At 42.2% G+C, this 12,426-nt stretch overlaps 1 protein-coding gene across 1 annotated transcript in view; it reads right to left on the reverse strand.

Annotated features, from left to right (window-relative positions):
• The window catches only part of NET1 (neuroepithelial cell transforming 1), a 70,470-nt gene extending 58,410 nt beyond the window's left edge, over positions 1-12,060 (reverse strand). Inside the window, exon 1 of the mRNA XM_044978644.1 lies at positions 11,866-12,060. Coding sequence (XP_044834579.1) covers positions 11,866-12,017 — 152 coding nt within the window. The 5' untranslated portion in view covers positions 12,018-12,060. The remainder of the gene's footprint in view (positions 1-11,865) is intronic.
• Between the last annotated feature and the right edge of the window lie 366 nt (positions 12,061-12,426).

The following is a 12,426-nucleotide window of genomic DNA, read 5'->3' on the forward strand; positions in this document are numbered from 1 at the left end:
TTTTGGGAGTTCAAGAATGTGAAGAGACAAAGCAACTGAATCAACATAAAAGGGATTTAGGTACACCTCTACCCTGATATAACACGACCCAATATAACACAAATTGGGATATAACGCAGTAAAGCAGCGCTCCGGGGGAGCAGGGCTGCACGCTCAATATAATGTGGCTTCACCTATAACACAGTAAGATTTTTTGGCTCCTGAGGACAGCGTTATATGGGGGTAGAGGTGTACTTAATTTCCATAGGTCTTCACAGGAAGAAATCTTCCATCAAGGCGTATTTACAGTGTGGGTGAGATGTTTCCTTCCTCATTAAAACAGCTGGGGGGGGGGGGAATTAAACATCTTCAGTTGCTTTGTCATTGTGCCTTTATCTGTACCACTCTTTGTTAAGTTTCAAATTTTATTCCTCCAAGTCCTTTGCTTCGTAATGGTAGTGCATCTCTAACATGTTCCTTTCTAGAAAGTTTTTCCTTCCACATATTAATCTCATTGCAGTCTTGTCACTACTTTCCATTTCCGTTCAGATCCTATGCTTTCCTCCAAACTTTCCACAATGCAGTGGCTTGCCACTTACTGCAATCTGCACATTTACTGCCCTTCACACAGAGCAGGGAAGTGTAGAGTTCAAACGGATGCAAGACTGGAAGTATAGAATACAGTGGACGATCCATTAGGAAAGGGAATGAAGGGGAAAAAAGAGGCAACAAGTAACATTAGCCAACTGGTAACTGAGGTCCAAGAACAGAATTGCCTTAACCTCAAGCAATAAACTTCTACTGCTGCCTATAGGAATTCATAATGGGGACTAAACTCTTGACACTTGCAACGATGATTTCCTCAAGTCAGTCAGTTTCCAGGGCTGTCAAATAGACTGATACCTTTAATGAGTATTACATTCACTTCAACATGCAGCAACATTTTGATTTAATTGAAGGCATTGACAATTTTGCCATTGACTGCACTGGGGGTCAGGATTCCATCCCTTGATTTATTTTATTTTATTTTTTAAATCTTAGTAATGTCTTGATTTAAAGCAAGTCACTGCTGTTTGTAAGGTCAAAACAAGAATTTTATATTTACAACCCTATCAAATGACCACGATAATGGCTGTTGTACTATGACATTGACAACTGTAACATTTGTAATGGTAAGAGTTGAGTGGTTTTATGTCCATCCAAAATTTATAGTTTTGGGGCCAAGTTCTATCCTCAGTCAGCAAGCATAATTCCCATCAACTTTAGTGGGAGTTACAGCAGGGTGCAGTGAATTAAATCAAAGTAATTTAAATAAGATTGTAATCATGATTTAAATGAACCAGCAGGAAACTGATTTAAATCACGGATTTCAATCTTGTTTTGCATTTGTATTTTTCAGTTATTTTCAAAGAAAAAAGTTAATTCACAAGTTGATTTGCAATCAAACATAGCCTTTAGACTAAAATATACTTTTTGCCGCCTAGGCGGATACAGTATATCTATATATTTAAACAATTATATAGCTTAACATACATTTATTCAGAGTCTTAATTTTTACATTTACTATGTTAGAATATAGCAATTTTTTTTTACTGCAAGATAATGGTTGTCTTTTTTACTCAGGATTTGTTTCAGGATGCATTTAGAAGGAAACTGGAATTCAATTAAATATGTACAAAACCACATTTAAAATTTATTTTTATTAAATGAAGCTACTTTAAAATGTTCTGAAGTTTATCAAGGCAAGTTTAGCATTTAAAATGGATTAATCAAACAAGAAGTATTAACTCACTTACTACAGATGACATTGTTTCTGATTATCTGAAAATCTGTTCCATGGCAGTTAGATGCGTAAAGATGCAGATAGGTACCTACTGGTATTTTCAAAAGTGCATAGAAAGGTTAGGTGCCTAACGCCCATTGAAACCAAGGAGAGTTAGGTGCCATACCTGCCAAGATCTCTTGAAAATCCCACTACGCATTTATCGGCATTTTTAGGTGCATAAATATCTTTGAAAATCTGGCCCAATGTCCTTCAAGTTTTTAGAATTAGTAGAATTTATTCTTTTATTGGAAAAGGAAAACAAGCTTTCCTGCATTCTCAACTCTCAATCAGTTTTTCAACTTTGAATAAACTAGTTCAAATGAAGAAATCTGCTAGACAAACAAACCAAAAGTAATCAAGGCAAAAGCTTTTCCGCAAAACAGAAACAGAGGAAAGGTATTTGGAAAAATACAAATACCAGTATCCATTGTAAAGAAAATAATACAGTAGAACCCCTATTTTACACCAGCTAATTGGTGATTGAATTCATAAAAGTAAAAAGTGAATAAAATAAAACTTCTCTAAAGTAGTCGGTACGGTGCATGAAGCTGTAGTATGGTGCACCGCACCAATTTCTTCTTGTCCTTCAAACCATTCCAAAGTGATTTCCAAAGCGCTGAAGGCATGAGAATATGAAGGGATGTCAACATATTTTCTACGGTGTCACTTTCATTGTGTGACACCTTCCCCTGGCTGAGGAAAAATATTCCATACAACTCATAATTTGTAAGTGGTGTTTAAAACTGAAGTTCTACTAACTATAGATACTTAATGCAGTACATGACATTAACTCAAGTTCTATAAAAGTCGCAACCTCAAAAGTTAAAGATTTGTCTTTCCTGTTCTGTATATAATTAGAAAAGCAGCATCCTTTAACATTACAATTTGAGGGCTCATTGAGCTAGTACATTTTATACATAAATGATTAATAGATGATAGTACAGTTAGGGCTGACCATAAATTGTCAACCTCAAAATTAATTTTAAACAGATTAAAAAAATAAAAATTCCGATGTATTTTTTAAATGAAGAGGGTCAGGGAGAGGGTTACACTCAGATGATTGGGAGGTTGAAGTAGTAATTTTTAATAATAGTTGTAACACTTATATAAAGGGGAAACCCAGGAGGAAGAGGGAGGCCACCTCAGTATCAGCACATGACCCCGGGGCCCACTGGAAGTCTCAGGATTGCTTATACCCGTCACTCCTAATCTTTATATTTGCTTTGGACTCAACCAGTCTTTTCTAAACATCTGGGATTTAACTCAGCAGCAAAATTCTGCAAGAGCTATCTAGGACTGGAAAGTCCTTTCCTTTGGGAATTGCCTGTGAGCATGTTGAGGGTCCTCTGAGGTAAGTGAAAGGGGTGCCTGGATATTTAATTCTTTTACAGGAGGAACTCTGGGTTTAACTGGGTAGACTGACACTTGGGAAACATCCTATGCTTATCCTTTAATCCATGGGACTAAGATTATCTAGCTTCAGCGGTGATAACACATTTTTATCCACCCTGAGTGTCACACAATTATAAACCAGTAATACAGTATTTTGCAAGCCATCAGTAACATGCTTGCCCTGAGAATATTAACAACTGTAGCATGAACAACAGATTATGCAACTGTATGTGGACAACAGAACATAACAGGCATTCTCGGTCTGACCAATGGTCCATCTAGCCCAGTATCCTGTTTTCTGACAGAGTGCCAGAGGTTTCAAAGGGAATGAACAGAACAGGCAATTTCTAGTGATCCATCTCTTATTGCCCAGTCCCAACATCTGGCAGTTAAAGGTTTAGGGCAGTGGTACTTAAACTTTTGTACTGGTGACCCCTTTCACACAGCAAGCCTCTAAGTGTGACCCCCGCTTCCCCCTTATAAATTAAAAACACTTTTGAAAATATTTAATATCATTATAAATGCTGGATGCCAGGCGGGGTTTGGAGTGGAGGCTGACAGCTCGCGACCCCCACCCATGTAAGAACCTTGCGACCCCCTGAGGGATCCCAACCCCCAGTTTGAGAACCCCTGGTTTAGGGGCACCCAAATCATACGATTGCATTCTTGACAATGGCTCATAGCCATTGATTGACCTATTCATCATAAACTCATCTAATTATTTTTGAACCCAATTGTAAGTCTGGCCTTCACAACTGCCTCGGGAACAGGTTGTGTGAATTACTTTTGTTGGTTTTAAACCTACTGCCTATTAATTTCATCAGGTGAGCCCTAGTTATTTACCCCTTCACATTACACACTGCCCTATTCACTTTCTCCATGCCATACATGCTTTTACAAACGATCATATCCCCCCCAAGTCATCTTTTTCTAAACTGAATATTCCAGTCTCTTTAAGCTCTCCTTGTATGAAAGCTGTTCCATACCCCTAATCATTTGTTGCCTCTCTCTGTACTTCGGCCCATTCTAATATCTTTTTTGAGATGGGACAACTAGAACAGCATATAGTGGCATTATGATATTTGCTGTCTTATCTATCCCTTTCCTAATATTGTTAGCTTTTTTGACTGCCACTGCACATTTAAAGGATGTTTACAGGGAACTAGCCACTATGACTCCAAGATCTCTTTCAGGAGTGGTAACAGCTAATTTAGACCGCACCATTTTGTATGGATAGTTGGGATTATGTTTTCCAGTGTGCATGAGAAGCAGGGGGAAAAACAAAAACAAAATAGGGAAAAGGAAGAGGAAACCAAGGGAGAAAATGGAAGGAGGCCAAAAAGGGTGGGTCTTACAGTAACAGGGAAAGAAAACAAAAAGAATGTAAAAATCACAAAATTGACAAGACTACTCAGGTGCAGTAACAGACTCTGAAATAATTAAAAACAATTAGGATTTCACATTTACTATTCTTGTTAAATGTTCTCTTAAAAGAATACAGTAAAGTGTGGCTGTAACAGAGGATTTTAGGATGTGTCTAGATTTTTGGAAAGCTGCACTTCAAATACGGATTATGTTATTTGTTAATGTTACAACCAAGTTTGTTTTTCCTTTTTATCTAAGTCAGTAAAACCTTGCACTGTTTCTCATTATTTTACCAACCAACAAGTGGCTGGTAGCAACTCCCAACATGTATAAGGAAATATCTATCCCAAGGAGCTTAAACACTCATTTCAGACAACCAGAAAAAAAGAAAAGAAAAAGAAAGAGAAGAAAACGAAAAAAGACAGACAATGGCATCACCACCAGTATTACTTGGCTGCTAAGCTAATGATGAATCACAAGCGTGAGATAAATGGAAAGAATGAATAAACAAGAGTGAAATGGAGAGTTTCTTGCGGAAGAAGGTATTTGGGAGGGATTTAAAAGAGAAAAAGGCAGTGACTTCACATACTAGTTCAGGAAGGCCATTCTTCATTCAGATCTCTCCTGAAAATTCATCCTTTTCTTTCTGTGCAGACAGCCAGGCCCTTATCTTCGATCATGATTACAGTAACTCCATCTCTGGCCTTCCTAGCAGCCACATCATCCTTCCCCAGTCCATGCAGAATGCAGCTGCTAAGATTTTTTTTTTTTTGCCTGCTGCTCTGACCACATCTAACACACACTACTTTGAATCATTCTTGTGACTCCTCCTGTTTTACCACATCAAAATTAAGCTTCATGTCCCCACCTTCAAGTTCCTTCATAGCTCCACATCACCTTACTTGAGCACTCGCCTCATGTCATGTCCCACTCACATCAGTGATGCCAGCCTTAAGAAGCTGACAAACAAATGTTTCTCCACACTGTCTTGTCTTCATGGATCAGTTCAGGGAGGGCACTCCATGTGTCACTACAGTTTTCTTTCTAATCCTCCTCAAGGCTGACCTCTTAACAGTGAAGCTTATAAGAAGCCATCCAGTTAATGTCGGTCAGTCAGGTAACAACTGAGGACAATTTGCTCTTTATTTATAATATATCTATATATAAAATTGCATGTGTTTGACTATTTTTTCTCTTCCCTACCATTGCATGTGTCTTGTCATCTTACACAAGAAACGCCTATGTACTTGTACAGCACCCAGCACAATGGTGGCCTGATTCCGACTGGGGCTTCTGGGCACTGCTACAATAAAAGTGCTATGTAATTTAGGTCTCAGCATTGCAGGGAATGGCTGACCATGAACGAGAGGAATTGGAAATGTTAACCGATACCTTTTCCAGGTTTCTTAATGATTCATTTATCTTTCACCATAAAGCATCAAGTGTGAGTTTACTTAGCACATAAACTTGCCAAATGCAGCGCAACCTTGCAGCTGGAACTCTGTCCCCACATGGAACTCCCTTTGGGGTCTGCCTGTGCACAAGACTCCACCTGCATGGATCAAAATGCAGGATTGGAGCCTAAAACAAGACTATGCAGCCTGTCCACAAAATAGCATTATTTCCTTGTTCTCCCTTATCAGTCTGCCCATATCCATCTGTTGTCTCTTGTCTTCCATTGTAAGTGGTTTGGGGCAGGGACTGTCATTTTGTCTGTACAGTAACTAGCTGTGATACATGAAGGGGGGTGGGGAGGGCACGTAGCCAGCCAGCTACCTGTAAAATCCCTCTTGGTCTGTTCTGCGCTTGCTTTACCTGTAAAGGGTTAACAAGCCCACAGGTAAAAGAAAAGGAGTGGGAACCTGACCAAAAGAGTTAATGGGAAGGTAGAACTTTTTCAAATTGTGAAAGAAACTTTCCCTTTGTCTGTTGTTCTCTGGGCTGCAGGTACATGGAGCAGTAATGCTGTAAACAGCTTTAAGCCAGGTATGATTATAGATTATCAAATCTACTTATCTGGAGCCTCAGATATGCAAGTAAAAAGACATGATTATGGTTATTTCTTATTGGCTTGTGGACTTCTCTGTTCTAACCCCAGATGCTTTTGTTTGCTTGTAACCTTTAAGCTGAACCCTCAAGAAAGCTATTTTGGGTGCTCAATTTTTGGAATTGCTCTTTGAAAATCTAGCAAAAGCCTAAATTCCAGATGTATTTTCTTTCTTTTTGTTTTGAATAAAATTTACCTTTTTTTAACAGGATTGGATTTTTGGTGTCTTAAGAGGTTTGTGCATGTGCTGTTTGATTAGCTCGTGGCAACAGCTAATTTCCTTTGTTTTCTTTCTCAGCTCTTGGGGAGGGTACCCCACAGGGAGGAATCCCAAGTGCTCCTTCCTGTGTCCAAATTTTTTTTTTTTTTTTGCATTTGGGTGGTGGCAGCATTTATCAAGCCAAGGTCAGAGAAAAGCTGTAACCTTGGGAGCTTAATACAAGCCTGGAGTGGCCAGTATTAATTTTTAGAATCCTTGCGGGGCCCCCACTTCTGCACTCGGCATGACAGCGTGGGGATTCAGCCTTGACACTAGCACAGTGGGGTCCTGGTCCATGAATACAGCTGCTGGGCACTATGATAATACAAATAATAAGTAAGTCTTCCATCAGCTTACACAGCAACCTAAAGACTTCAGCACTGTCATCCCCATCTATGCTACAATTTGGCCCATACCAGCTTATTGTAGGATAAGGTTTTTAACATTAACTTAAAAATATTTGCATAAGCAGTTGTGCCATCCAGAGTGGAGGATGTTTTACTAAAGCCAGTCATATTAAAATAACTCTAAACAATATTTTATCTATTTAGATTTAGGCTGGCCAATTAAAGAAACACCTTTCTCGTGCTCTGTGGGCCTTTGACACTGTTCAGCAACTGAAAGTGTACACATTAAATATACTGCCATAACTGCTCCCAGAACACAATACTAGAATTATGCACATTCCACATCAGCTAGTATAGTTGTAGAAATCATTTCCTAACTCTACTGGTAGTGAGAGAAAGCCAGATTGAATATTTTTGTCTTGACTTTTCATAGCTTTGAGTTAGTAGCTGCGGGAGAGTGGTAATAACCAGGGATCCTAGAAATCCATTTGCTAGAGAAAAAACACAGAATTTGCATTTTTACAGAGAATCTTTAGTTTTTACTCCATCTGCCCAGCTCTGAAGGCAGAGTGGAGAGCGATAGCTCCTGGCTGGGAACCCAGCTCTGAAGGCAGTGCCACCCCCTGCAGCAGTGCAGAAGGAAGGATGGCATAGTATGGTATTGCTAGTGCTTAATTTGTAATGAAAAAGGTGCTGTGGCTCAAGCTTTTTTTTTTTAAAATATGAACTTTCATAACTGACACATCAAGCCCAGAGGTGCCGGGGCACAGCCCTGGCACAAATAAAGCACTGGGTATTGCCACCCTTCCTTCCTTCAGAGCTGGGTGCCTGGCCAACAGCTGCCACTCTCCAGCCATCCAGCTCTGAAAGCAGAATCTGTTTGGCCCACACAAGCTTGTGCTTTGGTTTATGTCATCTTAATTACAGAAAAATGCAAATTGAAGTGGTTTTTTTTATCCGAGAATTTTATTTTTTAATCACAGAAAACAAGGATCACTGGTAATAACAAAGTGGTCTTGTCTAATTTGTTACAAATTGTTAGCAAGAGATGGCATTTATTTTTTGTAAATGTTCCCAAATATCTTTATGACGGACAGGATATAAACAACTACAAAGTTTAACAAGTCTCTAGAAAAGCATAATCACAAAAAAACCCTTGTAGATTATAAAACAGACAAATCAAGATCACCAACAAACAAACATGTTGAATGATGGATGAAACAAGACATTAAATACAACTCTTAGCTGTAATATCAGATTCCTAGATTCCAAGGGCAGAAGGGACTATTGTCATCATTTAGACCAGTGGTCCCCAACCTTTTTGTCTGGCGGGTGCCAGACAAAGGACCATGGCAGTGGTGGAGCATCCGCCGAATTTCTGCGGCGATGCCTCTCGATGACGTCGCTTGTCGGCAGCAAGTGGCGTCATCAAGAGGCATCGCTGCCGAATTTCGGCGGCGTTTCGGCAGCAACGCCTCTCGATGACACCACTTGCCACCGACAAGTGACTTCATCGAGAGGCGTCACCGCCGAAACGCCGCAGAAATTCGGCAGCATTTCGGCAGATGCGCAACCACCAGCCAGGATGCGGGCGCATTTAGATGCCCCCATGGTGCCCACGGCCACCACATTGGGAACCGCTGATTTAGACTGACCTCCTCTATAACACAGGCCACAGAACTTCCTCAAAATAATTCCCAGAGCAGATCTTTTAGAAAAATATCCAATCCCGATTTAAAAGTGATTGAGAATCCACCATGATCCTTGGTTAATCCTTCCATTAGTTACTCTCACTATTAAAATTTTGCACTTTATTTCCAGTCTGAAATTTGTCTAGCTTCAGCTTCCAGAATTCAATTGCAATGCTGCAGCTGTGCCACTGTTGTGCTTCAGTGTAGACACTACAGTGACAGGAAAGGGTCTCCTGTTAATCCACCTCCCTGAGAGGCTGTAGCGAGATCAATGGACGAATTCTTCCATCAGCCTAGCTCTGTGTACACCAGGGTTTAGGTTGGCATAGTTATGCCGAAGTAAGTTTTCAGTGTAGACCAGCCCTGTAATCAAGCCACTCCTTAACCATATCTTTGTTAGACTCAAGTTGCTCATCTACTCAGTTTATCACTAAGGCGTGTTGTCTAATCCTTTAATCATTCTCATGGCTCTTCTCTGAACTCTCTCCAATTAATTGACATCCATCTTGAACTGTAAGCACCGGGACTGGATACAGTATTCCAGCAGCCATCACACCAGTGCCAAAACAGAGATAAAATAATCTTTCCCAGCATCACACCGGGCGCTCGTGTTTAGCTGATCATCCACTATGACTATAACATCTTTTTCAGAGTAACTGCTTCCCAAGACACAGTCCTCCATCCTGTAAATATGACCTACATTATTTGTTCCCAGATGTACATATTTACCCATATAAAAAAAAAACCACACACATTGCTTGTGCCCAGCTTACTAAGTGATCCAGATAGCTCTGGATCAGTAACCTGTCCTGTCATTATTTACCACTCTCCCAATTTGTGTGTCATCTGCAAATTTTATCAGTGATGATTTTTTATTTTCTTCCAGGTCATTGATAAAAATGTTAAATAGCATAGAGCCAAGAACAGATCCCTGCAGGACCCCACTGGAAACATACCTGCTTGATGATGATTCTCCATTTACAGTTACATTCTGAGACTTAAGAGTTAGCCAGATTTTAATCCCTTTACTGCGTGCCATCTTTGTTTTATGTATGCAGTGCGGTTGTAGCTGTGTCTGTCCCAGGACATTAGAGACACAAGGTGGGTGAGATAATATCTTTTATTGGACCAGCTTTTGTTGGTGAGAGAAGCTACACAGCGCTCTTCCTCAGGTCTGGGAAAGGTATTCTGAGTATTACAGCTAAATACAAGGTCAAGCAGTTAGATAGTTTAGTGTAAGTAGTTATATTCTATATCTGTTTGACTTTGTAACTACTTACACTAAACCATCTAACTGCTTGACCTTGTATTTAGCTATAATATTCAGAATACCTTTCCCAGACCTGAGGAAGAGCACGGTGAAGCTCAAAAACATGGCTCTCTCGCCAATAGAAGTTAGTTCATTAAAAGATATTGCCTCACCCGCCTTGTCTCTAATATTAGTTTTATATCATTCTAATTTTTCAATCAAAATGTGATGCAGTACCAAGTCAAATGCCTTCCAGAAGTTCAAGTATGACATCAACACTGTTAACTTTATCAACCAAACTTGTAATCTCATAAAAAGATGGGTGTTCTGTCTCATAGAATCTCTGGGCTGGAAGGGACCTCAGGAGGTCATCTAGTCCAACCCCCTGCTCAAAGCAGGCCCAATCCCCACACAGATTTTTTGCCCCAGATCCCTAAATGCCCCCCCTCAAGGATTGAGCTCACAAACCTGGATTTAACAGGCCAATGCTCAAACCACTGAGCTATCCTAAGATATCAGTTTGGTTTGACAGAATCTATTTTCCATAACCCCATGTTGATTTGCATGAATGACATTACCCTCCTTTAATTCTTTATTAATCAGGTCCCACATCAGCTGCTCCATTTATCTTACCCACGATCAATGTCAAGCTGGCAGGCCTATAATTAGCCAGGTATCCCTGCTCAGCCTTTTTAAAAGCTGGCACATTAGCTTTCTTGTATCTTCTGGAACTTCTCCAGTGCTCCAAGACTTATTGAAAACCAATATAATAGTCCTGCAAGTTCCTCAACCAGCTCTTTTAAAACTCTTGGGTGCAAGTTATCTGGACCTGCAGAAGTTAAGGGTCACTTCTCTCCCACCAGCCAAAGGAAAGAAGACTCAGATTTCAAGTGTTTATTGTGAGATTTCTCAGCTCTTAATTGGAAGGGGGGAGATACTGAATCCATATCAAAAGGAGTTATTTGACTAAAACACTTGAGACACACGAGGTGTTAAAAGTCCAGTTAAAAACCACTTCCTAGCTCAGATTTCACTTGCTTTCTGTTTGAGATGGCATAATCCTTCTAGTTCTCCAGCCAACTATGGTGTTATCCAAGCAGAGTAGTAAATACCTCACTCACTGTGTAGTGTTATTTTTAAATAATACAGGCAGGGGGAAAAGCCTTTAAGGTATTTTTATGCCTCTTTTACAAAGGACAAGGCAAAAAAGTTTCTCTTTTCCCTTGCTAGCCACCTTTAGAGCAGCTTCAGTCTTTTTGTTCAAGTTGTACAGCACCTAGCACAATGGGGGTCCAGGTCCACGACTGGGATTTCTAGGCAGCATTGCTAAACAAGCAATAAATAGTAATCAACAGAACCCCAGCCTGGGTCAGTACCCAGCAGCCAACGCTAGATCTGCATGTAAAGCCTTTGCTCCTTCGCCCACCTACACCTCTTGACGCATCCTTACGTGGAGGTGACCAGGAGAAACGATCCCTTCCTACACGGGCAAGAGAAATGCCCGCAGTGCCCGGGCGGCAGAGACAGCGAGCAGGGGCCAGAAACCTGGTTCGGCCTCACAGTTTGTTTGAGCGGCGGGAGGTTTTTAATCCTGGGCTCGTGCCCTGCTGGGGGGGGGGGTCCCCCTCGCTGGGCCGGGAACTGGGGGTGGGGGGACTCGGGGGTCCCTGGCCCAGAGCGGGAGGAGGTCGCTGGGATCGGCTGCACCTACCGGCTGCAGGAGGAGGCCGAGGCCGATCCCGTCCCGCCCGGGGTCGTCTCTGTCTCCGCCGCGGGGGAGCGGTTGGCCCGGGCGCTGGTGCTGGCCCTGCTCCGTCTCCTCCGGGGGGGCTTGTCCCCGCACGGGCCGGGCCCGCTCTCCATGCCCGGGCCTGGCTCCGGGCAGCCCCGGGGGCGGGGGGGGGTAGCCGGGCCGGGCCGCCTCAGCTCACGGGCTAATGGCGGCGGCGGGCCCACGGCGGTTTGAAAATGGCGGCGGCCAGCACCCGGGCCAATCAGCGCTGCCGCTGGTTGCTAGGAGACGGCGGGGCGGGGCGGCCTAGGGGCACGGCTGGGAACGCTGCAGCGTGAGGGGGCGGGGCCAGCCGGGCTGCCCTCCGCTTCGGGGCGGGGCTGTTTGTGCTGAAAACAGGGGAGGGGCCGCTCCGTGCTGCACATGCGCTGTGAACTCCTGTAGACAGAGGAGGGGAAACAGAGGCAGAGCGAGGCAGCTCAGGTCTCCTTGCCCCGTGACCCCGCCCCCTTGCCCACATTGCCTCAGCTGGCTGGTACC

Source organism: Mauremys mutica, chromosome 1, assembly GCF_020497125.1.
Source record: "Mauremys mutica isolate MM-2020 ecotype Southern chromosome 1, ASM2049712v1, whole genome shotgun sequence".
NCBI lineage: Eukaryota > Metazoa > Chordata > Testudines > Geoemydidae > Mauremys > Mauremys mutica.